This window comes from Monodelphis domestica, chromosome 4 (assembly GCF_027887165.1).
Source record: "Monodelphis domestica isolate mMonDom1 chromosome 4, mMonDom1.pri, whole genome shotgun sequence".
NCBI classification, from domain to species: domain Eukaryota; kingdom Metazoa; phylum Chordata; class Mammalia; order Didelphimorphia; family Didelphidae; genus Monodelphis; species Monodelphis domestica.
Window position 1 is genome coordinate 363,380,503 of NC_077230.1, and position 27,365 is coordinate 363,407,867.

The window sequence follows — 27,365 nt, forward strand, 5'->3', positions numbered from 1 at the left end:
GACGATTTAGGGTGTATTGATGTGATAAAATACTATTGTGCCATAAGAAATAAAATATATATTTTCAGGGGCAGCTAGGGAGCACAATGAATAGAGCACCAGGCTTAGAATTAGGAGAATCTGGGTTCAAATCTGGCCTTGAATACTTCCAAGGTATGTGACCCTGGGCAAGTCACTTAACCCTAAATGCCTATCCCTTGTCACTCTTCTGTTTTAGAACTGATACTAATATAGAAGATAAAGTTTAAAAAAAATTTTAAATAGTTTTTTAAACCCTTACCTTCCACCTTGGAATGAATACTGTGTATTGGTTCCAAGGCAGAAGAGTGGTAAGGGCTAGGCAATGGGGGTTAAGTGACTTGCCCAGGGTCACACAACTGGGAAGTATCTGAGGCCAGATTTGAACCTAGGACCTCCCATCTCTAGGCCTAGCTCTCAATCCACTGAGCTACCCAGCTGCCCCCTTAAAAAATAGATTTAAAAGAAACCAGAGAAGGCATATATAGAAGGAGGCAGAATAAAGTGAAATAAATCAAGAATAATTTATTCTTGTAACATTATATAGAATATTTACAATATTTTATACATATAACATTCTTGTGTGATGTTACTATACATTATAGGACATAATATTTATTATATTGTATAATAATGTATACTATCAACCCTGTAAAGGTGAATGATTTTGAAGACTTATTAACTGATCAATGCAATGATCCACCATGATTCCGGAGGACCAACACAATAAAAGATGACCTGATATGGGGCATTTGGGTGACTCATTAAATTGACATCTAGGTGTAGAGATGGGAGGTTCTTGTTTCAAATCTGGCCTCAGACACCTCCCAGGTGTGTGACCCTGGGCAAGTCACTTAATCCCCCTTGCCTAGCCCTTACCACTCTTCTATTTTGGAGCCAATATACAGTATTAATTCTAAGACAGAAGGCAAGGGTTTTTTTTTAAGGCAACATGACAGAGAGGTGGTGGACTAATATGCAAAATTAGATAAGACACACATTTTTGGATATGGCCAATGGAAATGTGTTTTGCTAAGACTATGCTTATTTGTTGCAATGGGTTTCCTTTCTTTTTCTGGATAAGAGAAGATGGAGATGGAGAAAAATGCTTGATATTTTAAAAAATAATTAAGGAAAAAAATTCCTCCTTCCCCAATCTCTTTTCCTCAGTAGCAAGGCTTTCAGCTTGGATGAGTAGGATCTCTGTCCCATTTGTCATTAAGCTATAGGCCCCCTCTCCAGTGGGCTGGGCAGGAAGAGATGAAGATGCATCATGAAAAAACAGACAGGAGGTTGGTGAACAAAAGCTCAGTGAGTCAACAGTATGACATCTTCAGGACTTGAAGGCTCTATAATTTCATGTTTGTGGACACTCCCTCTACTGACAAGTAATGATGAGTTGGAACTTGTTCAGAGGAAGGCGACAAATATGGGGTCAAGATCAGATACTTTTGCATAGGAAAACTGATGAAATTGGGGATGGCTAGCCAGGAGATGATAGAGATCACAGGCCCCTCTATGATTTGGTAGATACCTTTCTTCACAAGTTGCTTTGGTCAAAAAATTTAGTACTCAGCAGTCAACCAGGTAGTGAGTTCCTTTGAATTTAGCTAGGCTGGTGTTGAGAGTGCAAACATACAGTCTAGCCACAGGTCTGCCATCCCATTGCAACATGGCAACTTCAAAGATCAACTGTTAATTTTAGACTACCTTAATAGAATCTTAATGTTCAGAGTTGGGGAGATAGTAGTACCATTCTACTTGTCAGACATATTTGTACTCATGTGTCCAGTTCTAGGAGCCATATTTTATGAAGCCAATTGACAAGCTTCTCTGCTGGGGGTTACTCATCAAGGGATCGAGATGGGGGTCAAAGCATGTTCATTGGATGTCCCTGTGGAGGCTTTAAGGAAGGCATGGCCAGTCATATGGACTGAGAGGGCATGGATGGAATGAGATCTCCTGTGTTGATAATGCTAAAGGTCCACTGAAGGACCAAAGTAGTGACAAAGCTAGAACTTGTCCGGAGGATGTTGACAAAGATGGAAGAGTGGATAACCTTGGCTTACAAGAATTGATGCAAGCAACTGAGAATGGTTACTCAGGAAAAAAGAAGACTCAGGGTTGTATCAAGGGAACTTATCTTCCAGAGATTGAAGACATTTCATGTGGAAGACTTGCTTTACTTGGTTTCAGAGGACAGAAGAAGAATCAGGAGTAGGGAGGGAAGGCAGAGTTCAATTCAGAGCTAAGAGCTGACCACTGGGACAACCCAACAATGAACTCCTCCTGAGAGTTGTTAAAGCTGATAGTTCCTTAGGCTGGAATGCCCCAGGAAAAGGAACATTTTACTGGAATGCCAATGAAGAACTAGAGAATCCACAACCCCAGGCAAGAAGAGACTTGAATTCATAGCCCAATACAGACCCCATTCCCTAGGATGTTTTTACTCCCCTTCTTGCTAGGCTTGAACACTAAGCTATTAGAGGAGGTAGCAGCTTTCTTACTAACAGTAGCCAAGGAGGAGGGCCATAGTGTTTAGTCCATAGGTTCAGGGACTCTTCCCTTCTGCCTTATGTCCTAGATAACTTCCTTCTCTTTTGGAGTTGGGTTGTCTGGGTTCCTTCTGTCATGTGTGCCAGGCATCTTTTCTGTGGTTCTAGGCTGTGTGGTGGCTCCTCCATCACCCCTAGGGAATGGCTTTGCGTCCTAGATTCCTCCTTGCTTGAAGAGTGGCTTTGTATTTGGTCCCCTTCCCACCTGAGTAAAGTGGGACCCTGGGGCTCTGATCCCCCTTTCCTCCTGCTCGAGCTCTCCTATTCCTTTGCAGCGCTCTCTTCTGTCACTCCTCCTTGTCTCACCTGCCTCCCAGAACCCTGCCCTGCCCAGGGTGGAAGTTTTCCTAATAAATATGGAGATTTTTCTGGGACAATATAATTGCCTTTTAAAATATGCACTGGTCCAAATCAGAGCGTTTGCTGTTTGTTCGACTGCACCCGCTGAGGGGGGTTTGAGGCCATTTTGCTATTTTATTTCTTGGACCGGTGGCAGTGGCTGGCCTGCTTCCATGTGTACACCATGCTGCGACTGTGTCCTGAAAAGAAACCCCATCCAATCTCAGAAAGCCATTCGTTCCCTCCACCCCTCCCTCAGCCTTTGCCTGAGATGAGTCAAGCAGATGGTACAATAAACTATAATAAAGCAGATAATAAGCGAGGACAGCCGGCGGGATTTAATCACAGGCAGGAGGGAGTGAGTCACTTTGGGGGTCGGTATATACAGGCCGCCCAGCAAAGCCCATGTCTCTCCTTCCTTCCAGGGCCCCTCATTCTGCGACAAGAGGGAGGCATTCTGCCCGAGGTCTCCTCCATCCCTCCATCCCCACAAGGCCTCTCTCCAGAAGTGGAATTTTGCAGGTGGATGATTTTTGTTGCCAGGGCTGGGATAACTGACTCCCATTGTCCAGCTGCTAGATGCTTTGGGCATTGTGGGATAGCACTGCTCATCCTGAGCAGGGGCCACCTTCAGTCAGCCCATATCAAGATTTAATGGGGCCTCAGACCCTATTTGCCCCTCCTGAACACAGGGTCCTCCCCTCTCCCAGTACTTTGAGGGCTTTCTTGCTATAGGTCATACTCCCCTGCTAGGTAGATCCTCTTTCCCCAACGCCTTGAATGTTTTCTTGCTGTAGTTCAGACTACCTGCTAGGTAGAACAGGGGAGCTTTAAAGGGGAAGGCAGGCCTAGAGACAGGAGGTCTTGGGTTCCAATCTAGCCTCAGACACTACTTAGCTGTGTGACCCTGGGCAAGTCACTTAACCCCTATTGCCTAGTCCTTACCACTCTTCCGCCTTAGAACCAATGCACAATATTGATTCTAAGACGGAAGGTAAGGGGTTAAAAAAAGGGAGGCCTCCCAGGGCCAGCTCTAGCTTGGTAAGAATGTGGTCCCTAGAAAATCTCTCCTCCCTTTCCCCACCTCCAAGCTAAGCCCTCTGCTGTATGCTTGCGAATCCATCCTTCTGGGAAGACTCCATTCTGAGCTCCCTCTTTGCCTGACCTCATCTGGGACTTGTTCAATGCTCTCTCTCTCAGAGTGAGCCTGCACTTGTGTGTCATCCCCAGAGGGCACAAACAGCTCTGTGCCACTCTATGCTGCCATGCTCTGATAGGAGCTCAATGAAGGCTGGAGGAGGGGGAAAGAGAAAGAGGGGGAGGAAGGGGAGGCTGAGGGAAAAGAGCAGGGAGGAGGGAGGTGGAGGGAGGAAGAGGATAGAATAAAGAGAACAGAAGGAGAAGGATTCATATGGAGAAGGAGGAGGAAGAAAAGGAAATGGGTAGAAGAGTAAGGGGAGAGAAGGAGAGGGAAGGGAAGATGGAGAAGTGGAAGGATAGCAGGGGGAAAGGCATAATCATTTATTTAGCACCTACTGCATACCAGACACCATGCTCAGTACTTTTTCTACAAATATAATCTCATTTGATCCTCACAGCAACCCTGTGAGATGGCTGCTATTGTTATCCTTATTTCACCATTGAGGAAACTGAGGCAGGCAGGAGTTAAGTGACTTGCCCAGAGTCACACAGCTAGTTAGGTGTCTGATTTGAACTGATGTCAAATTTGAATTCAGGTCTTCCTGACGTCACTGTGCTACCAGCTATCTGCCAGAGATAAAGAAGGACAAATGGAAGGATAAGAGATGAGGAAGGAAGAAGAAGAAGAGAGAGAAGAAGGAGGTAAGGGGGATAGAAAAATAGGAGACAGGTAGAATGGGAAGGAGAGCACGTGAAGGTACAGGAAAGGAAATAGGAAGCCTAGGATGGGGAGAGAAGAGCACGGCTGCCCACTGGTCCCTACCTGCTTGAGGATCTGGGCAGCCATGGTGTGGCTGCAGTCAAAGATGATGCGAAATTCTCTGCCTCTCTTCATCTCTTTGAGCAGAGGCCGGGAGTCATCAGAGTCGATGGGCAGCTGGCGAATCTTCAGCCGGATGTTGTAGCGCGACGGGGCCATGATGAGTTCCTGCAGTCGGATGAGGCCTTGGGGGGCGGGGGGAGAGGTCAAGCAGGGCACATGGACAGACAGACACAGAGAGAGACACACAGACAAAGACACAAAGACACACAGACACAAGATACACACACAGATGGACACACAGACAGCCACATATACAAAGACATTCACATGAGATACACACAGACACAAAGACACACATAGGAACATACAGATACACAGACACAAATGGACACAAACAGACACACAGACACAAAGACACACACAGACATGACACCATGACACAACAGAAAGACACAGACACACAGAGGCCAAGTTATTACTCAGTGGCTTCTCCTGCTCTTAGGCACCCTCTACCTCCCAGCGATGCCCAGACTTGGCTGTGACAGAGCCCAATTAGCCCTTGAATTCACAGTCCTGAAGGCCAATCCCTCCCTAATACTGTACAATGAGAACCCATGAACCCAGGAGAGACTGAAAATCAGGCTGAACAAACTGGAGCGAGAGACACAGGTTGGCTTCTGGGAAAAGGAGCCGGTGTAGACTTGTGGGTTACGTGCTGCTCTAGATGGCCCAGGCTCTTGTCCAGAGAATTGAGAGTCAGCCAGTGTTTGTGAATACCCAGGCCTGTTATTTTCTTCCCTGAAACAGGAGGTTCCATCCTTCACCCTGATGCCCTGCAAAACCACTTATATCAGACATTTTTAGAGGAACTCAACCTTACAGTCACTGGCCCCAAGGACCAAATCACCTCTCCAAGATAAATGGCTTGTTTAGGTCAAATGAACTTCCTGCTGGGAAGAGAAACATGTGTCAAAGTGATGGGAATGTTTTTACAATTGAGCTAGAATGCAGAGCCCTGAGCTTGGATCTAGAGGACTGTCCAAGGTCCTGAGTCTGCCATTAACTTTCAGTGTGACCTTTCAAAAATATCTTCCTTTCTCGGTACCTCAATGTCCCCTTCTGCAAAATGGGAAAATTGGACTCAGGGTACCAACTTAGAGTTTCAAGACCATCCAAGTCATGTAGTTCCTGGAATCATAGACTTAGTCAGAAGGGATCTTAGAGGTCATGGAAGCCAACCCCAACATTCTAGAGACGACCAAACCGAGGCATTACAAAGGTTAAGTGACTCACCCTGTGCCACACAGCAAGAAAGTGTCTCATATGGGATTTAAATTCATGTCGTCCTGATTGCAGGTCCAGTCCCTGTGTGCTACTCTACACTGAAAAACCGCTGCAGAAAGAGCTTAGGCTCATACTAGTAGAAGGGGTTCGAGGCAGAATTTGAATTTAGGTCTTGATTCTATGTTTGGTACTCATCTTAACACTTAGCTGTTCTCTGAACTGAGCCAATTTCCTCATTTCAAGTTCCAGAGAAAAGAAGTGACTCACCTAGGTCATAAATAGCCAAGCTGGTATTTGAACCCAAAGTCCTGTGACTCTCAGTCTAGTATCTTTACCCCAAACCATGCTGCCCCCTCACAGATCTCAAAGAGGTCTTTCCCATTGCAAAACATGCCAGATTAATTTTGTTGTAAATTCTATTTAGTCTCGACACTCAATGCTGGCCGTGTGGGCTCTGCCTTCCTGATCCTTTGCTCCTGTTTATAAAACGTCCCTTCTCAAATGAAGCTTACTGGGGAAGAGAGTGCTCAGGATACAATTCAAGGACCCGGTCCCCCTCATGCCCAAACCAGTCCATGGGCACCCACTTCATTCTCTCTCACTTGACTGTGTGTATTAAACTTGAGGAAGGGCTGGGCATCTTGGAAGCCACAACTCAAGGGAAGGGGACCCTGGGAGACTGCAGCAAGACCTCTTTGTCAAGCCAAGTATAGCCTGAGCCTGGCGTAGTGTGACCCACATTCTCCAACAGGAAATGTCAAACCTGTTTCCCATAAGTGTATCCCTGGAGGATGCCCAGGCACTGCCTGGCCCTCTATAGTAAATGCAGGAAGCAGAGAGATGGGAGGGAGCAACAGAACTGTTTTTCTGGATTTTGAGGACTGATGTTTCCTTCCTGTTTATGTCTCTAAAGCAACTCTCAAGATAGATTATCTGCAATGAATTCTGGTTATTTGTGAAGAGTGTTTCATATTTTCTACCCTCCATGAGCCTCTAGTGGTCTTATAAGTCAAGGTTGGCAGGAATTCTTTTGCCCATTTTACAGATAAGAGAAATGAGGTTCAGTGAGTTGGAAGTGATTTGAGTAGGATCACCCAGTATGTAAGTGGGACTTGAACCTGGGATTCCGATTTCCTGGGGGGTCTCTTCACATGTGACTGTACCCCAGTCTCAGCTCCCTTCTCTCATAAATTCAGATTCACAATTCATCAGAGCTGGCAGGAGGCCCAGATCATTGAATTGAACCCCTTCATTTTTCGGGAACCCAAGACCTAAAGGTCTTGTGACTAGTCCAGGCTGGTCAATGGCATTCCCAAGGGTAGACTGAAACGAGCCCTCCTGACTCCCAGCTCTGAACTTCTTTCCTCACACAGTGCTAGCTCCCTCTTGCTCCCCAGGATACATCTGAGTCATTTCCCTCCATCATCTCACAGCCATTGGGGATGAAGGGGGTATGGGGGGAATCTATGCACAGAAATGATCATGAGAGTAAATCTACTGCAACAACAAAAACAGCAAAGCCATACAGAGGGGATGAGCTCAGCGATGGAGAGCCCTCCTTGTTCCATAGCTTTATCATAGCACCAATGTGAGACAAACAGCCCAATGGGCTGAGAGTGGGAGTCAGAAGAGCTGGGTTCAAATCTGAGCTCTGTTCCTTGGGTGATAAACTTGGGCAAATCCATTGGTCTTAATGAGGTCTCAGTCTCTTCATCTGTTAAATAGGGATAGTAATAGCACCTACTTCCCAGGGCTGTTGTGGGGATCAAATGATTTTGCATTTGATCAATACAAAAATGTATTTGCATTGTTCATCAGTTTTCATGATTATTATTATTTGACCTTGTCTTTACCACCAATCTTACTTGTTCTGCCTTCTTCCTTTCTGCTCATGGTTTCATCTTCTTTCTAGTTACCCACACTCAGCACTGCAGTCATCTTTGACTCATCCCAAAAGATCTGTATTCTTATCCCAGATCTGCCCTGTACTAGCTCTGTCACCAGGGGTAAATTGCTTAACCTCTGTGGGCCTCAGTTTCCTGATCTGTAAAATGAAGGGGTTGGACTCAACGGCTGCTTGAAGGCATCTAGGTTGCACAGCAGATAAGATACTGGAACCAGCTTTGGGAAGACCCAAGTTCAAATCCTGCTTTGTACACATAGTATTTGTGTGACACTGGGCAAGTCCCTTGACTTTTGTCTGCTTCAGATTTTTCATCTGTAAAATGGGGACACACTGGAGAAGGAAATGGCAAACCCACGCCAATATTTGCCAAGAAAATTATTGCCAAGAAATGGGTCATAAAGAGTCAGATACGACTAAAATTAGCCAACAAGAATGACTGTGCTAAGTGCTTTACACACATTTGATCCTTACGACAATCCTGAGAGGTAGTTGTCATTATCCCCATTTTACAGTTGAGGAAACTGAGGCAGAGCCATTTAACTTCCGAGTTAGAGGTTAAATGGCTTGCTCAAGGTCACACAGCTACTGAATGTCAAAGGCTGTATTTGTACTCAGGTCTTCTTGAGTCCAAGCCTAAGGTTCTACCCACTGTACCACCTGGCCATCAGAAACCTGCAAGTGGGAAAGAAGGGAGAAATTAGGGATTTTTTGAGTTTCTAAAGGCATCATGTACCCTGGAAAAGGGACCACCATTGTGATAAAGTTGGTAGAAAGAATCCTGGATTTGCAGTCAGGGAAACTTGGCCCAGATCTTAGCCCTGTTACTTCCTGTGTGACTTTGGGAAAGTCACTCAAATTCTCTGGGCTTTAATTGTGCCTCTGGTAGCAAAATCAGAGCTTTGGACTAATTTGATCGCTACATTCGCTTCCAGCTCTAAGCTTTTCTGATCATCCTTCTCCTTGTTATCAAATTCTTTGTGCATTGAACTTCCCATTCTCAGCAAAGGTGCTTGCGGCGTTTACATATCACCTGAGGGCCTGTGGTGACAGGAAGAAGACAACTGGAAGGGAACAATTTAAACTGAAGAATCAATCACTTCTTGCTGGGGAAAGCATTTAGGATTGGGATTCAGGAGGCTGGGGTCTGGTCTGGGCTCTGGTCCTGCCTTTCACTAGGTGGTCTCAGGCAAGTGCCTTCCCTTCCCCTGGCCTCAGTTTACTCATCAACAAAATGGAAGATTAGATTATTTCTAAGTGGCTTCCTAGTTCTAACTTTCTCTGGCTTTAATTAAACAATTGATATTTAAAGACTACCTACTATGTGTGAGATCCTCTATAGGGGAGCAAATCAATCAATTGGGACCTTCCTCTTTTCAAAAGCTTATTAACATTTTATTGATGTGTAGCTATATTTTACACATATCTTTTATTAATATATTTAAACATATTGATATAAAATTTTACATTTCCCAATATAGCCTTCCTTACTCTCTCTCTCTAAGCTCCACCCTTAAAAAAAAACCTCTTACCTTCTGTCTTAGTATCAATTCTAAGACAGAAGAGCAGTAAGGGCTAGGTTGTTGGGGTTAAGTGACTTGTCCAGGGTCACACAGCTAGGAAATATCTGAGGCCAGATTTGAATCCAGGTCCTCTCAACTCCCAAACCTACCCATTTTAGTTAAGAATTAAAAACCAAAAAGAGAGAGGAGAAAAAAAACAGAAAAACTGACTAACATATCAATACAGAATATTTCAAGCTACGGAAAATAGTTTAAGCTTAAGTTAAAACTGCTCTGAGATTTTTGGGACACCTTATAGTGTTCTACATCCATGGTTCTCCACCTCTGCCAAGACCTCCGGCTCTCTTATGTTACGAGGATGTGGGTCTCCTAACATTTGTGGGAGAGGATAGATGAGTCACAAGGGATAAATACAAATGGTGGTGGTATCATCTGATAGAGGGCAAAGAGATCTGTGACTCCTGATTCCAACCTATTATCTTTAAGTGAGAGGTGAACAGTATTGTCAGGGGCCTTCAGGGGTCACCACTTTCTTCTCTCTCACTTAAAGAAGAGGAAACTGAGGTCCAGATGGACCCACTTGGACCTCAGTGACAGATCCAAGGTGACCCAACTAGTAAGAAGAAGAAGAGCCAGGATTTGGACCCAAATCTCTACTTCTGAATCCAAGTTAAAAGTTGTAACAGGATCTTAGAAAAGGGTCCTGGGGTGATGGGAAAAGGCTTCCTAGAGGTGGGACTTAAAGCTAGGTCTTGCAAGATGGATAAGCGAGAAATAAGCAAATGTTGCCTAGGGATGCCACTGAGGGAGTGACTTCCATTTCTGAAGTACGTTTAAAAAGCTCTTTCTTCACCCCAAGCTCGGTGAGCTCTACTGTACCAGTGTTATTATCCTTAATAAGGGAGGAAAGTGAGGTTCAGAGAAGTTAAATAATTTGTCCAGGGTCACACAGCTTCTGAGAGTCAGAGCTAGTAGTGTTCATCCCTGCCAGTCTTCTTTTGTTGGAAAGGTCACTTCTGTGACTTCTGAGGGGAAAGTGATTTTCACAACAATCTCTCCCAGAAGCCTGACCTTGGAGGGCTTGTGAGTAAAGAGGCTGGAGATGGCTTGGGGACAGGGAGACACTACCCTGCCGAGCCTCTGTCTTGGAGGAAAGGGAGTAGCCATGGCCCAAGTCCTTGGCTTGACCTCTTGTGAAGGTGATTTGGCTCACACTGTATGTGTCTAGCCAGTTGTGTTGCGAGGTCTGGGGGGTCTGGGCCATTCCCTAGAATTCTTCTACCCTGGCACCTACCTGTGCTGTCGTCATACACCACGGTTGCTGACCGCCATTTCAGATACTGGACAAGGTCAAGGATGGCATGGCTGAGGGATGCGTAGTCGGGGTAGAGATTCACATAGAAGGTGTCTTTATTATCCAAGGGATGGTGTTTCCAACGTAGTTGGATGTGGGGTACTTCCAGAGCATTGCAGATGGACTGGACTGCATTGGTGCAGGAGCCCTGGGAAGGTCCAAAAATGGCTACAACCCCCAGGGCCAACTGGTCACAGGCTGCAAAAGAGAGGAGTCAGTCAGAATATGGCCAGGGTGTCGGGGTCCCTTAGCTACTGACACGGGTGTCTGCTACCCCTTCCCTACGAGAAAAAGGAAGGGTTCTGAAGGGTTACCATTGATGCAGCTGTCATGAAGCAGGTGATATAAAATCATTACTCCTTAGTCCTTTTGTGTTCTCTGTGCCAACGATCTCAGGAAGCTCACAGCAGTCCAGAGATCAAGCCTTTCCCAGGGATACCCACAACACCAGGGAACTCAGGCTCCCAGGGGAAGTCACAGAGGAAGCCAGACTTGCCAAAGCTGAATTTGTCTGCTATGATAAGCTTTTATTTGGCTCTTTCTATTCCCCTCTTGTCAATATATTAAATTCTTTAGCCTTACCTATTAGGGTCAGTTTAGTGACCTGCTCAGGTTCATGAAGAAATAAATGTCTAGGGATGGATTTGAACTCAGGTCTTCCTAATGCCAGGTCCAGTGCTCTACCCACCATACTGTGTAGTCACCCAAATGATCCATTGACAATGGACAGAGGTTTTTAATTTTCCAGACAATAAAATTGCTATGCAATGTTGGCCATGTTCAGTCACCCTATTACAAACTCATGCTATGCATGCCATTTAGCTGTCTCTAGGTGGGAGGCTCAAACGAGATCATGTATATAATGTGCTTTCCAAGTACCATGATGCTTTACAAAATGGCAGCAATGATTACGGACGAGTTTTGTCAATTCGTCTGCCAAGATCTCTCTCATATCTACTCCCTCCTTTCGGCTCCCACAACCACAACCTAATGGTGCCCTACAACATGCTCTCTTCCCCTTTCACTTGGACTACTGCAGAAACCTTCTGAATGGACTCCTTGTGTCCAGTCTCTCCCTCCCTAATCCATCCTTCACAGCCCTGACTCATACATAGGTCTGACTATGCCACTCCTTGCATTCAGCAGTTACTTAAACCCTCATACATCTGTGGAAGTCTTCAAATGGAGGATGGATCTTTCCTCTTGGGAGAGGTTGGGCAGGAATTCCTGTTCAGGTACAGGTTGAATTTTATTCAATTCAATTCATCAGATCATAGGAATATGAGCCTGGAAATGGAAAGGACTCTAAAAAGCATATGGTCTATGCCTTTCATTTTACATAGTAAGAAAAGGGGTTGGATAAGGCTTCCACATGGGTAAGAAGTGACATGATTCACATACAAGACCTCTGACTCTACCTCCAACACTTTTTCCATGGTACCACACTGCCTTCAGTTGGATTCAATTAAACAAACATTTATTAAGCCCTTACTATTTGCAAGGGGCAACCAGATGGCACAGCGGATAGAGTGCTGGGCTCAAGTTGGGAAGATGTCTTCCTGAATTCAGATCTGACCCCAGACATGTACTAGCTGTATGACCCTGGGCATGTCACTTAACCTTGTTTCTCTCAGATTCCTCATTTGTAAAATGAGTGGAAGAAGGAAGGAAATGGCAGACTACTCCAACATCTTTGCCAAGAAAACTCCAAATGGGGTCACAAAAAGTTGGACATAACTGAAACAACTGAACAACAAATGTGTAAGATGTTGTGCTAAGTCCTTGAGAGGGAAATACCAAAAAGAATACAAATTACCTGCCCTCAAGGAATTCATGTTCTGATAGATATTTGTTTGGTCTCTCCTAATCTAAAGATTCTTAGATCCTCTGATGCATCGGCTCAAGTGCCACCTCCTACATGAACCCTTTCCTGATTTCTCCCAGTACCTTCCCTTCAAAATCTGTATCTACCACATTTGGTCTCCCCCTAAAGAAAAATCTTTCTCATAATTAGAGCTGTTTCAAAGTGCAATGGGATGCCTTGCAAAGCAGGGAACTCTCCAACACTATTGCATTTATTGGAAAGACAGCTTGGTTTAGTGGATAATGTGCTGGGCTTGGAGTCGGCAGGAACCCAGATTTGAATCCCACCTCTGAAATGTAGTATTTGGGTGAACAAAGGCAAATCTCTTAGTCATCGTGGGTCTTGGTAGACAGCAAAGACTTTTTCATTTTTGTTTTTTTATTCTCAGTTCCTCACAGAGTGCCTGGCACATAATAGGTGCCTAATATAAGTCTGCTGATTGATCAACTGATTGATGATTGATAAATAACAATGATTCTGGCAAAGCCCCAGACATCACCACCACACCTAGTTTCATGGCTGGGGATGGGGACACATGACCAGGAGGAGACATTCGTCACTCTCTTTCTCTTTTCTTTTCTTCTGATCCTCAGCACCTCCCCTTTCCCTTTCCCTTCCCTTCATTCCCTCTCTGCTGAACATAATAGTGCTATCAGAAGAAGGAGTCAAGGATGGGGGATGTAAGCAGCAGCTTCTGCTCCTGCTGCCGCCGGGCACCGCCCCCAGCGTTCTCCGGGCAGCAGGAGGCCCCTGTTCTAATAGCACTCAGAGCCCGGGCAGTAATTACATTATTATTCGAGGCTTCAATTTCGAATCCATTTTCTGGCCATTTCCCTGTGACTCTGTGGCTCACAGTCGTTGCCGGAATCCACAGTCTGAGTGCAGAGTGGTTTTTCTCCTTCTGTGGCAATTGTAGTTAAAGCAAGAATTATCCCAATCAATTTGTGTCTTAAAAGGAATTGAGCAGCCCAGAGAATAAGTGAAGGGACAGGAGCCTGGGGAGTGCTGGGTCGATTCCAGACTTACTCTGCTTTGGCCAAGAAGAGAAACAGCCTCAGTCTAAGTAGTACAGAGAGAGGCTTTGTAGCCTGCTGGCTGGAGGCCGGGCCCCTCTGCCTGCCCTTTAGACTCCTTTCATGAGGGAAGGGCAAGCCTGGGCCTTCAGAGCCTTTGACCCTCCCATGACGGTGTTAGATGGGAATCTGGACCTGTTTCAGCTTTAGGAGGTTGAAGGGTGGTTAAGCATCAACCCCTCATCTCAGCACATGCTGTCCTCCTCCAGTCGATATCTCTAGATATCCAGCTATCCCATCCCTCACTGGTCTCTGAGCAGCAGAAGAGATTCACATGGTCTGGGTACAGCCTCAGAATGTGTGCACAAACACCCAGGAACTGCAGATTTACTCATAGAGTGCCTGACCCTTTCCCCCATCCTGAAGACTTTCCTAGGCTGCATAGACTTGACCAATTAATCAACAATCATCTATGAATCCTCTATTTTATGCCAGGCACTGAGCTAGGTCGCTGGGGATACAAACCCAAAAATAAAGAGTTCTTGTCTTCAAGGAGCTTATATTCCAGGAGTTCTCAACTTGGGACATATGAATTTGGCTTTTAAATGTATTCTGATAAGTTTCCTTTATAATCTCAGATAGTTTATTTTCTGTGTTTATTTATTTTTAAGCCTTCTGCCTTAAAATCAATAGTAATTGTCAGTTCCAAGGCAGAAGAGTGGTAAAGGCTAGGCAGCTGAGGTTAAGTGGACTTGTCCATGACCACAAAGCCAGTAAGCATCTAAGGTTAGATTTGAATTCCAATCTTCCTGACTCCAGTACTAGAGTCCTATCCACTGTGTTGGCTGGTTATACCTAGGAAAGACTTCCTGTAGCAAGGAGTACTTGAGCTGACCTTTGAATTTTATCTTTATTATATTCCAATAAAAAATTTACACATAACTTTTCCAACATTACATGATTCATGTTACTTCCCTCTCCTTTCCTGGAGCTGACAAGCAATTCCACTGGGTTATACAGATATTATCTCTCAAAACATATTTTCATATCACTCATTTTTATAAGCGAATAATCTTAGAAAGCCAAAACCCCAAACCATATACCCAAATAAACCAGTGATAAATCGTATCTTTTCATCAGCATTTCTACTCCCACAGTTCTTTCTCTGGTGGTAGATGGCATTCTTTTTCATAAGTCCCCCAGAATTGTCCTGGATCATTGTATTGCAGTCTATCACAGTTGATCATCCCAGAATTTTTCAGTTACTGTGTACAATGTTCTCCTGGTTCTGCTTACTTCACTCTGCATCAGTTCAAGTAGGTCCTTCCTTGAGCTGACCTTTGGAAGAGGTTAGGGTTTCTAAAAATCTGAAATGAGAGTGGAATGCATCCCAGGTATGTGGGTAAGTCTATTCTAATTCAGAGAGACTGAAGATGGAGTATCACTTGGGAAGAACAGCAAGGAGACCATTATGTATGGCAGATTATAGACTAAGGAACTATAGAATAAGCCTAGAAAAGTTAAATGGAACCAGATGGTGAAGAACTTTAAATGCCAGAGAAGTCAAAGGAGCTTGATAGGGTCAGACTTGTGCCTTAGGAAAACCACTTTGGCAGTCAGGAGTATAGACTGGAGCAGAAAGAAACTTGCATCAGGAAGATCAATGAAGAAGCTTTTAAATTTGTCCAGATAAGAGATGATGAAGCTCTGACCTAGAGTAATGTTCATGTGACTAGAGAGAAGGGGATGGGTGGGAGCAACTGTGGGAGTAGAAATGACAAAATTTGGTAGCTAATTGGATTTGTGAGTAAGGGAGAAAGAATAGTCAAGGATGAAATCATAGTTTGGAAGCACAGGACACAAAGAAAGACATGGAGTACACAGTTAGCTTTGCTTAAGACTTGATAGTAGAGTCTGGATTCTGATTGAGACAGCACAAGGAAGTATAATAGGATTCATTTTTTGAAGACATCCACTGCTCCCACACTGGGTCCCACAGAGGGGACACAGTCTTCCCCACACCACCAAAATAGTTCCTGACACAAAGTTAGGAACCCATGTTTTCTATTATAACTCATTTATTCCTTTCTCTTCACTGAAATGTCCACCAACCTAGATTGTCTCTCTTAGACTATCAACAACCAGCTAACTAATTAACAAATGCACATTTATTGGGAAGCTAGGTAGCACAGAAGATAGAGTGCTAGGCATGGAGTCAGGAAGATCTGAGTTCAAATCTGTTGTGACCCTAGACAAGTCACTTAATCTTAGTTGCTTCATTTTCCTCATCTGTAAAATGAACTGGAAAAAGAAATGGCAAACTACTCCAGTATTTTTTACAAGAAAACATCAAAATGGAGTAAGGAAGACTCAGACATAACTGAACATTAACACATAAGCTCATACAATGTGCAAATATGAGTGCTAAATACAGGGGATATAAAGTCAAAATTAGATAGTCCTTGTTCTCAAGAAGAACATTCTAACTTGGGAATACAATATTGTGGAAAGAGTTTTGAAGACAGAAAATCCGAGATCATATCTTATTTCTGTTGTTTATTCCCTATATGAACAAGTTGCTATTTGTTCTTGTTCTGCTACAAGTACAAGTTACTAAAATTTAACTAGACTCTCTGTTTACTCAATCTGTAAAATGAGGTGATTGGACTACATGGTCTTTGAGCTGGTTCCTTCCAGGACTAGATTTATGGTCCTCTAATCACAGGATATAAAATGAAGGCATAGTGATGGGATGGTGTACTATCAACTGGTGGAATCAGGAATGGCCTCTTGAAGGGAATTAAGGGTACTTAATAAGTGCTCCTTAGTTTGAACTGAATGTTCTAATCACTGTGAAGATTGGATTTAGCTATCTCCTGATTGTAACAATGAAGGTATTTAGCTCTTCCTTTATTGTGAAAATTAAATTGTAATCCCCTGATTGTAACAATGAAGGTATTTAGCTCTTCCTTTATTTGGGAATATTGAATTGTAATCCACAATCTATTTTTAGATTTTAATCCCCCAAAGGTTGAAGTAGATATACCCATTTTAACTACAAAAAGGTGTTCACTAACTACAAAAGGTGAATTAACAAAAAAAAGGTGTTAAGTAACCCTAAAAGGTATAATCTAACCAAAGAAGGTGTGAACTAAAGAGTGGGCAGTCCTGGAGAGGAGTGTCTGCTGTGATTGGTAGACATGAAATTTAGGGGAGGTGACACAAAAGAAAAAGGTCTTTAAAAAGAGGACCAGAGGCCAGAAGAAGAGATATTCGATAATCGATTCTAGTTAGATCAAAGAACTCTCATTGGGAGGAGACACTGGAAGACAGACACTCTGACATGGCTGTGGAACTAGACCCCTGAAGGAGCTCATGCAGGAGACCTCAGACTGTTTTCCTTTTAGATGGTCACCATTGGTGAGTGAAAGGCTGACTTAGTAACCCTACCTTTCTCAGAGGTGCAAACCTCTAAGACATTTTTCCCTGATTAGGGCTTTAGAATTTCTACCTGGCTCAGAGGAAGACTGAGTTGTCTCTCTGTCTCTCTGTCTCTCTGTCTCTCTGTCTCTCTCTCTCATTCCTTAAATCTTCCTTCTATGGTAAATATAGTAAATAAACTACCATAAATTACATTTTACTTTAGTTATTCATTTTGGGATTTAGAAATTAAATCCCTGGAGACCACCTATTAAATAATTCAGACTCAACCAAAATATATTTAACATCACAGTCTTGCCTGTCTGAAGCTGGAGCCTAGGCTTGAGCTCTGAGATTGGGCCAAGGTGAATGTATAATCCTTTATCCCCAGATTCTTCCAGCTCCTCAGTCTCTCAACCCAGTGTGGGCAGAGCTTTGTGAATTTGGCTTTTCAGCCACAGAAAGGGGATCCCTATGACTCCTGTTGGAAGATTCTGGCTTTAACTTCAGAGCCCCAAGAGACCTTCATCAGAAGGCTCCTGGAAGAAGAGTAGGAAATTTGGAGACTCAACACAGTGAGTTTGGCTGTCATAGGACTATATAGTATGGCAGGGTCATGAATGATAGCTTCAGAAAGCCCACAAGTGTGAGAACCTGGGAGGTAACAGAAACAAATCAAGATTCTAATTCCTTGAAGTGCCAAGGAAAGGAGGGAACCATTCACATGCCCAGCTTCACAAGGTCAGGATCTCTTATACTGAGCCAGGCCTTCTAGGCCATGACCCAACAAGGATGTTATTAAGGGTGTTGTTGGGTTAAGCTCTCATGCCCTGAAGGGACTTACTTGAGAACTTGTTCTGATTGGTTGAGATTTATCTTTTACCTCTCATACTGAGGGAAAAAATCACATATTCAGGATCCTGTCTTCTTTCTCTCTTCCTCTAATCTTTCTCCTAATTTATTTATTCCCTTCTCCTCCTCCCTTCTCTCCTTCCAATTTCTCCTCCTTTCTCTGTCCCTTCTACCTCAATTTTCCCCCAACTCTGCTTCTCCTTCTTAGTCTTCCTCCTCTCATTATTTCCTCTCTTCCTTACCCTTCCCTTCCTTCTCTCACTCTCTTGATTCTTTCCTTTCACTTTTACCTCTCTTTCTGTCTCAGAGTTGGAAGAAACCTTCTATTTCATGCTAGATTGAGAATTTTCTCTAAAATCTCTCTCAAAGGATGCCCATTAATTGGAGAATGGCTAAATAAGTTGTGTTATATGTTTGCGATGGAATCCCATGTGCTATAAGAAATAATGAAAAGGATGGTGTTTCAGAAAAAAATAACTGATACAAAGCAAAGTGACCAGAATCAGGAGAACCTTGTACACAAAAACAGTAATATTGTACCATGATCTACTATGAATGACAGCTATTCTCAGCAATACAATGATCCAAGAGAATTGAGGGCCAATGATGAAAAATGCTATCCACCTCCAGAGAAAGAACTGATGAGGTCTGAATGTAGATTGAAGTAAACTTTAAAAAATAAACTTTATTTTTACCTTTATTGATCTGTATTTTCTTTTGCAACATGGCTAACATGGAAATATATATTTATATGTTTTGTATGACTTCACATGTATAATCTATATCAAATGGCTTGTCTTCTCAAAGAGGGAAAGGAAGGAAGGGAGAAGATTTGGAACTCATAATTTAAAAACACTAATGTTAAAAAATTTATATTTAATTGAGAAAAATAAAATAAAATAAAGAAATATATTTTAAAATATTCCCCAAAGTGGTCATCCTGCCTTTGCTTGAAAACCTCCAAGGAGAGGGAACCCATTACCAATTCATTCCACTTTTAGATAGTTCTAATGGTTAGGAAGTCACTCTCTGCCATTTCTATCCATTATTCTTAGTTCTGAGCCAACCTTTCAAATCCTTGAAGACAGCTATCATGTCCTCACTAAATTTTCTCTCCAGGCTAAACACTACTCCATCCCAGTTTCTTAAATTCATTCTCATATGATCTTGAGGTCCCCTACAATCCTAATTCCCTTCTACTGGGCCCTTTTTAACTAATAGCAAGGCTATTTCTAAAATTAGGCTCTCCAAATAAAGATAATACTCCAATTGTGATCTGCCCCAACCAAAGAAATGCAGAACTATTAATGCTTTGGGGTTTTCCTGTAATTAGCAAATGAAAAGGAATTTATTAAGCACCTACTATGGACCAGGCACAATGCTTGTTACTGTAGGTATAAAGACAAGAATGTGACAATTCCTGCCTTCAAGAGAATTACATTCTAGTAAGGTTAGACAAGACATAAAGGGGAGTGGTAGACAGTAAAGAGAATTTGGGAGTATGGGGAGTCATTGGGATGGTTAGAGAAGCAAAAGGGAAGTCAGTTGTAGCCTTTTTCAGTAGCCATAATAGCACTGATTTGATTAGTCTTCCCAGAGCAATTAGGGAAGGTGGGAAGGGATGTGGTGTTAGTCAGAACACATTAAAGTACTTAATATTTATCAGATACTGCTATATGCCAGGTATGCAAAGAAAGGTGAAAACACATCGCCTGCCCTTAAGGATCTCACTGTCTATGGGGGAGACAACATGTCAACGCTTAGGTGTAGAGCACTTCAGGGAAGATGGCAAGAAGGACAAGAGAAGCCTGGTATAAGACCCACCAGATCTAGAGAGTTGACTGCACTCACTGACCCTCCAGTAAGTACCCAGCACTCAGCACCAGAAAAAAATTCCCCCAGGAAAAAAAAAATGTGGTCTCTGGATCTTTGTTCCGGGGAGTCACTAGTCCAGTATCTCTCAATATAGCTTAAGAACTCATGAACTCTGTCATTGATATGGCCCTTAATTTACTCATATTGAACTTACAGTTCTCTAAGACCTCTGAAACTTTTTCATATGAAGTATTATCTAGCCACCCCTCCTTCAAACTAGACTTATGAGGCTTATATTTTGAGCCTAAATAGAAAACTTTACATTTATCCCTTTTAATTTCATGTTATTCAACTAAGCCCAATGTTCTACCTTGCTGATATCTTCTTGGATTCTGACTCTGTCACTTAATATCTCCCTACCATCAAGCTATCACTTCCTCATTTATATAATCTTCAAAAATATATTAACATGCCACTATGCATTTATTAAAGGAAATGTCTAACAGCACTGGGCTAAAAAAAATCAGAGATAGGACAATTCCTAGCATATTGGGGGTGCTTAATAAATGCTCACTGATTGACTGGACCAGCAATAGATTTCTGAGACATCCCATTTGACAACTCCCACCAAGCTAAATTTATTAAATTCTTTAACAACCATTCTTTAGGTCAGTTATTCAACTTCCCTCTTACCCCCCTTCTCTCCTTCATTTTTCCTCCCTTTCTTCCTTTTCTTGTTTCTTCTTCCCTTCTTATCCCTTTCTTCTCCGTCTATATTCCTTTCTCTTTCTTTCCCCATTATCATTCTTTCTTCCCCTCACTAGTCCCCTTCTTTTCATCTCCCTATATAATTTCCTCTCTCTAAATTTCTACCCCAATAGTTTTTTGCACTCTTTTTTACCTCTTTCTTTTCTCTTCCTTGCTTCTTTTTCTCCTCTTTTCCTTTTCCTCTCTTGACACCTTCTTATCTCTCTATCTTACTCCTCTTTTCCTCTCCCCCTTGAAGCATTCTCCTTCATCTATCTTCCTTCCTCCTCTTCTTTTCCCACTTTCTTCCTTTCTCTTTTCTTCTTCTTCCCTTTCTCGTCCATCCACCATCTTGATCCTCTTCTTATTAACCCCCTCTTCACCTGTTTCCATTTTCTTTTGACCTCTCATTTCTCACCTTCATATCAACCTTTCTCAACTATCTCCCACTTCTACTTTCTTACTCTTCTTTACTTATTTTTCTCTGTTATCTCCATTATTTTTCTTTTTCTCTCAAGTGCTACCCCAACAGAATTTCCTATGTCTGGGAACACCATGGACCTCCAATCCCTAATCCTATATTCTTAGTCATGGTTCTAAGGCCTTTAGGCAACTGGAGCTAGAAGAAATCCTTCCTCCAAGGAAGAGGAAAGTCAAGGAAGAGACTGTAAACTTACCTTTCTTGGTGGCTTCAAAGCTGTCATGGAAGTGTATCCTCTGAATATCATAAGTCAAGGTGGTATTGGGCAGCAAAGTTCTGTTTCTGTTGATGATGTTGGCAGAAAATCGGAAGGCCTGTTCCTCTGCATTCATGACCTGGGCATTGGGTCCATCTGCATACTCAAAGATCCCTCCTGCAATAAAGAGGCCCTAGAATTAGCCTGGGCTGAGGAACTCTCCTCTGTCTTCCCCCAGAAGAAGTAAAACCCACAGTGCTCAGAGTTCAGGGAGGGAAAAGCCAGATTCCCTTATAGAATCATATCCCTGGGGAACTCTCATCTTCTCTTTCCCATCTACATGGCCTAACCTTTAAGACACCTACCAGTTAATAAATCAGTAAGTCAATATTTATTACATATTTATTATGTTCCAGGTGCTCTGTTAAGCATTGGGGATACCAAGAAAGGCAAAAGATAGTTCCTGCCTTCAAGGAGTTTAGAATCTAATGGGGGAGACAACAGATTAAAAGAAGGTTAAAAGTGGGGAGGAGAGGAATCACCAGTACAGGTGCATAATAAAATCCAGAGGACTTCAGGCAAATGGGAAATGAAGAGATGACTAGCCCAAGCACCCTCCTTAAATGGAGGATCTCAGAGGAGCTCTCTGTTCTCCATCTTCTACAATTAGAGGAAAGATGGGGTTCCACACCAACATGAGAATGAAGGCCAGACTTTCTTAAATATGTGGGGAATCATAGGATCAAGACATAGAATCCTGGGTTTAAAGAAGGAAGGAAGCATAGATTGAATCTATCCTCATTTTTATAGATGAAGAAATGGGTAAAGATTATGGAAACGACTTTTTTTTAAGGTCACACAGTAGTAAGTGGCAGAGAAGGTATTTGAATGTGGTTTTTACTCCAAATTCAGTTGTCTTTTCCACTCTACTACAAAGAAGCTTCTTTATCCTACATAGGATCAAAGGGGTAAAATTGCCTGAACCTCAGCCATGAAGGAGAGAAGGATGGATCTGGGACTGACAGCAAAAAAATGGCCCTTGGAGACCAGCTTGAAATATAAGGTCCTCTGCTCAAGGCATACCTAATGGCCATTCTAACCAGGTCAACCCTGTTTCCCACCAAGGAAATCATAAGGGTTCACATTTTACAGTGCCCTATAGTTTATTGGGCACTTTCCTAAAAATAATCTCATGCAGAAAGCAAGAGGAGGATTATTTCTACTACATATGGGTGAAGAAAAGGAACCAGAGAGTAGAAGGGACTTTTATAGATATCTAAGCAGTTACTGGCAAAGTCAGTACTCAAACCCAGGTTTTCCTAACATACTGGTCACAAGGAACCCAGAAGGTCTTAAGCAAGGCAGCACGTTTGGAAGTTACAGGGAAAGGAATACTGATGTTTCCCCATCAATTCTGGGTTCTCAGAAAATATGCCTAAATAGGTTTGAGGTTGAGTGTTTTTTCTCCCAAATGTCTGTCCCTTTCTAACTCATCTTTGGAGAACTCAAAAGGAAGAATAATGGAATGGCTCAAAGCAAAGCAGGAAGAGACCTCAGAAATCATCCTGTAGCATCTCTTCATTTTATAGAAGGCCAAATTGAGACCTAGAGAGAGGAAGTAAACTAACCAAGGTCATGCAGCCATGACAGAGCCAGGAGCTATTGAGTCCTGCCCCTGATCTGACATCTTCTTGACTCCTTAAAAGGCTCTTCTATTAACAATCCACCAATTATCCCTCAGTCTAACTGGGTAGTCCATGGGCTCTCTCCAGTGCAGGTTAGGAAGGAGATCATGGGAGATAAGAGAGACTGGAACCTTGCAAGTGGGGAATCTATCTTTTTTCACCAGAAAAAGAAGTTGGTGCTGATCTTCAAGTCTGAACCACCTTCACTCCTCACCAAGACACCAAGAAGTCTTGGCTCAGGGGTAGCTAGGTAGCTCAGTGGATTGAGAGCCAGGCCTAGAGACTAGAGGTCCTGGGTTAAAATCTGGCCTCTGATACTTCCTAGCTGTGTGACCCTGGCCAAGTCACTTAACTCCCATTGCCTAGCCCTTATTGCTCTTCTGCCTTGGAATCAATACACAGTTGATTCTAAGATTGAAAGGAAGAAGAAGAAAAGAAACAGCTGCTAGCACCCCTTCTCTTCTCTTCAAATGATATTACATATGTACATCTTACATTACACATGTACATATGTGCGTATAAACATTATATATGTATGTGCACCTATATGTTTATCATATGAGTGTTTATATACATCTGCTTGCATGCTGCATCTCACCCAGTATAATAATAATATTAATAACAATAGCTAACATTTATAGAATGCTCACTATGTTCCAGGCATTTAATTATTATCTAATTTGATCCTCACAACAACCCTTTGAGGTAGCTGTTATTATTATCCTTATTTTATAGATGAAGAAATTGAAGTAAACAGAGATTAAGTGACTTGCCCAGGGTCACAGAATCAGTAAGTGTCAAAAACCAGATTTCAATTCAAGTTTTTTTGAATCCAGGCCTGGTGATCTATCCACACCAGGGCAGGGATTATTGTTCTTTTTTGTGTCTCTGGGTACTTAACAAATGCTTGTATTGGGATGTATTGAGTGCCCCGGGAGGGGGCACTCATGGCTATGAAAATATAATAGGGATTATCACCACTAATGCAGACATGATGGAACTGAGGAGCAGACCATGGGAGATAAAAGTTCCTGGGGGAAGAAAAGGCTGGCAGGGGATTGAGGAGAGGAGGTTCCTAGAAATAGCAGTTTCAACTCTTTGGCAGCCAAAATAATCCCCTCTCCTCCTTCCCTTACCCCATCTATAATAGCTAGCTGGTAGGTTTTTAGATTTAGATAAATAATAATTATAATAAGAATAATAACAGCCAACATTTATACAATGTTTTTAAGATTTATAGAGCACTTTACAAATGGTATCTCACTTAATCTTCACAGGAGCTCTGTAACATAGTTATTAATATTATCTTCATTTTACAGCTGAAGAAACTGAGACAGCCAGAGGTTAAATGACTTGCCTAGGGTCACAAAGCTAGGAAGTAGGTGAGGCTGGATTTAAACTTGGGTCTTCCTGACTTTCAAGATCAGTCTTTTTATATTTTGCTCCACCTACAGATTTCATTTCACCCAAAAGACCACATTATAAAGTAACTGCTAATTTTACAGATAAAGAAACTGAGAGTCAGAGAAGATAAATGATTTGCGTAGGGATGGTTAATGTGGGAAGCAGCTCTGCAGCTCTTCATGACTCCTAATCACACACACACACACAAAAAAACATATATATGCAATATGTTATATATTCTATATATGATATATACATATATATATATATGCAATATCTTATCTCTGTAGCTGGAGTTCTCATTGGGAAGGAGCCTATTCTTGGGGTAGGAGTGAGACTGGAGAGGGAATGATCTCTGGGAACCCAGTTCCCATCAAGTTTCTGTCCTCTAGAAATAGTCACATTCTGAATCAGAAGAGGTGAAAGGAGTCAAGGGCAAGGATGGCTTTCCCAGGGACCAGCACCCCCACTCTGAATAAGCAATCACAGAAAACTCTCCCACCCCCAAATATTATACATGTGAACTTGTGGTCTTGCTAAGGGGTCAGACCCTAGTTGGAGAGAAGAATGATACAATCCCCAGTCTACACCAGCAACTTTCCTTGGCAGAGTGGCTGCTCGAGTTTCCTTCCAGCTAAGGAACCACAGTGACATAGCTTCTTCTGGAATTGCTTGCTGTGTTGACACTTCTGACTGTTGACCACCAGCAATCCCTTCTGCTGCTGGTTACTTGTACTGATCGGAGCTCTCTTGAGAAGTGGCACCCCTTTTTCTGAATGGCTTGCTCTGTTGGTAGCCTCCTCCCTCTGCGATGACCCTCATCCCCTCTGCTGCATTACTCACTCCCCTAACATCTCTGTGTGTGTTGACATCTCAAATCTCTAATTGATCTCACTTTACATACAGCGGGGAAGCTTTTTGAGAGAGGAACACTTAACAACTTAATAAATGCTTGTTGTTGATAATAATAAGACATACTAACTCAGAGATGATAGTGGGAAAGGCATCTCTGCCTAAGTTGCTGCTGAGGGACAAGGGAGAGAGTAGAATCCAACCCCAACCCAGGCTGGGTTCCAGCATCTCCTGAGTCATCCAAGTTTCTTTCTTGTCTTTAATGTGAATTCCTGGAATATCTATCAGGCTCATACTCAAACATAAGCCCCCAAACATTCTCTAAAGCCAAGCGGAAATTACTCTTGAATGAGCTGTCACTTTTGATTTTCAGTGCCTTTGTTTGCCTCCTTTTAGTACACTCAAGAACTAACCTTTGTCTCAAGGCCATGAACAGAAGTTGATAGACCTAAAAAGGCCTTCATGGAATGAACACACATATGAGGTCTTAGAAAGAGTCACAATTTGTCTGACTTCAGAGGGAACTTAGAGATTTAGTTCAACTCTTTTTTTGCACATGGGAGAAACTGAGGCCCAAAGATGAGAAAAAATCTGCCCTCTGCTGGCATAGCAGAAACTGGAACCCAAGATTTGTTGCCTTCTTAGCCAAGAGTTGTTTCCCCATCTCCACTAAAATACTGTTCTGTTACCAGGGAACCTTAATAGATGATAGAATTTTCCACATGTAGAGGACTCCACCACAGTTTTGCTCATACAGAAAGGCAGTAGCTGCTCTGAGTGAGAATTCTTTTTCAGGCCTGTGCTCAAAGGAACAAACCACTGATCTTGGCTTCTCTTGGTTCTTTCCCTTCTTTCCCATACATTCTTCATGATCGTTATTTAAAGAGGCTAATAAGTAGGTTGGCACAGTTGATTAATGCAGAGTCTTAATCATGATTGCATAGTGTAATTGGCATTAATTTGAAGAGCTAGTTAATTATGAAAATAATTGTCATTGCTTTCAGCTTTAAAACAATGGTGGCAAGGAGCTGAGCCTTTGGGATTGCTAAGGAAATCAAGGACCAAGAGTTGGGCTCACAAGATACTAGAGGCAGGAGCCACTAGAGAGGACCCATGTGTGTTGCAAAAGTTTCCACAGAATATAAAATGCCCGAACTGGGAGATTTTCCAACATAGAACTGAGAACATAAGAGCTGGAAGAGAGCTTAGAACATAAGAGCATAGAAGGTCATAGCTAGAAAGTCTTGGAAGATAGATTATAGTATCAGAATTGGAAGAGACCTTGAAACAAAAACAATAAAGAGTGCTGGAGTTAGAAGGGAATCTTAGCACATAGGATGTAAGAGCTGGACACGCTTTAGAAGAAAGGACATAGACTATTAGAACTGGATGACACCTTAGAGCAGGGAGAAAAGAATGCCACATCTCAGTTAGGCAATAGTTTATTAAGTATCTATTATGTATCAGGCATGGTGCTAAGTGCTGGGGATACAAAAAAGAAGCAAAAGACCATTTCTGCCCTCAAGGAGGTCTCAATCTACTATGGCAGGAGGCCAAAGAGACCTTTTGCACTGTCTGATCCAATTCTGTTATGTTACAGCAATTGCAACTGACCAGCAGTATGCCTGTCACCACCATAGCCAATGAAGAGATGGATTCCCAGATTTGGGAAGTGAGTTCAGGATCTTCTTGGTCCTCTCTGCACTCAGAGGCAAGACTATGGGGCAGGGTCATGCTATGCTCATTAGTCCATAAAAGCCAAAGTTAAAACAGAAATGCCCTCAGAACTAATAATTCTTTTCTTGCATCTCCTTCCCTATAATGCTTTCAGGCATCGTACCATCTTGTGCCTTCATATATTACTCTTCTCAGTATCATAGTAGATAGGAAACTGGACCTGGAATTGGGAAGAATTGAGTTAAAATCTAACATCAAACACTTACTAACTGTGTGACCCTGGACAAGTCAATTAACCTTTGTCTACCTCAGTTTCTTCAACTCTAAAATGGGGGCAATAATAGCACCTATGGCCCAGGGTTGTTGTGAGGATCAGATGAGAGAATAATTATAAAGTGCTTAACAAATAAAGTGTCTGGC

The 27,365-nt window shown here is 42.6% G+C and overlaps 1 protein-coding gene across 2 annotated transcripts in view; it reads right to left on the minus strand.

Annotated features, from left to right (window-relative positions):
• Nucleotides 1-27,365, minus strand: part of GRIK3 (glutamate ionotropic receptor kainate type subunit 3) — a 344,698-nt gene that overhangs the window by 141,646 nt on the left and 175,687 nt on the right. For both annotated transcript variants that reach the window (XM_001380822.4, XM_056795163.1), the window contains exons 2-4: nucleotides 21,328-21,504; nucleotides 10,880-11,137; nucleotides 4,876-5,057 (exon numbers count right to left, since the gene is read on the minus strand). In XM_001380822.4, the coding sequence (XP_001380859.1) occupies nucleotides 4,876-5,057; nucleotides 10,880-11,137; nucleotides 21,328-21,504 (617 nt within the window). The remainder of the gene's footprint in view (nucleotides 1-4,875; nucleotides 5,058-10,879; nucleotides 11,138-21,327; nucleotides 21,505-27,365) is intronic.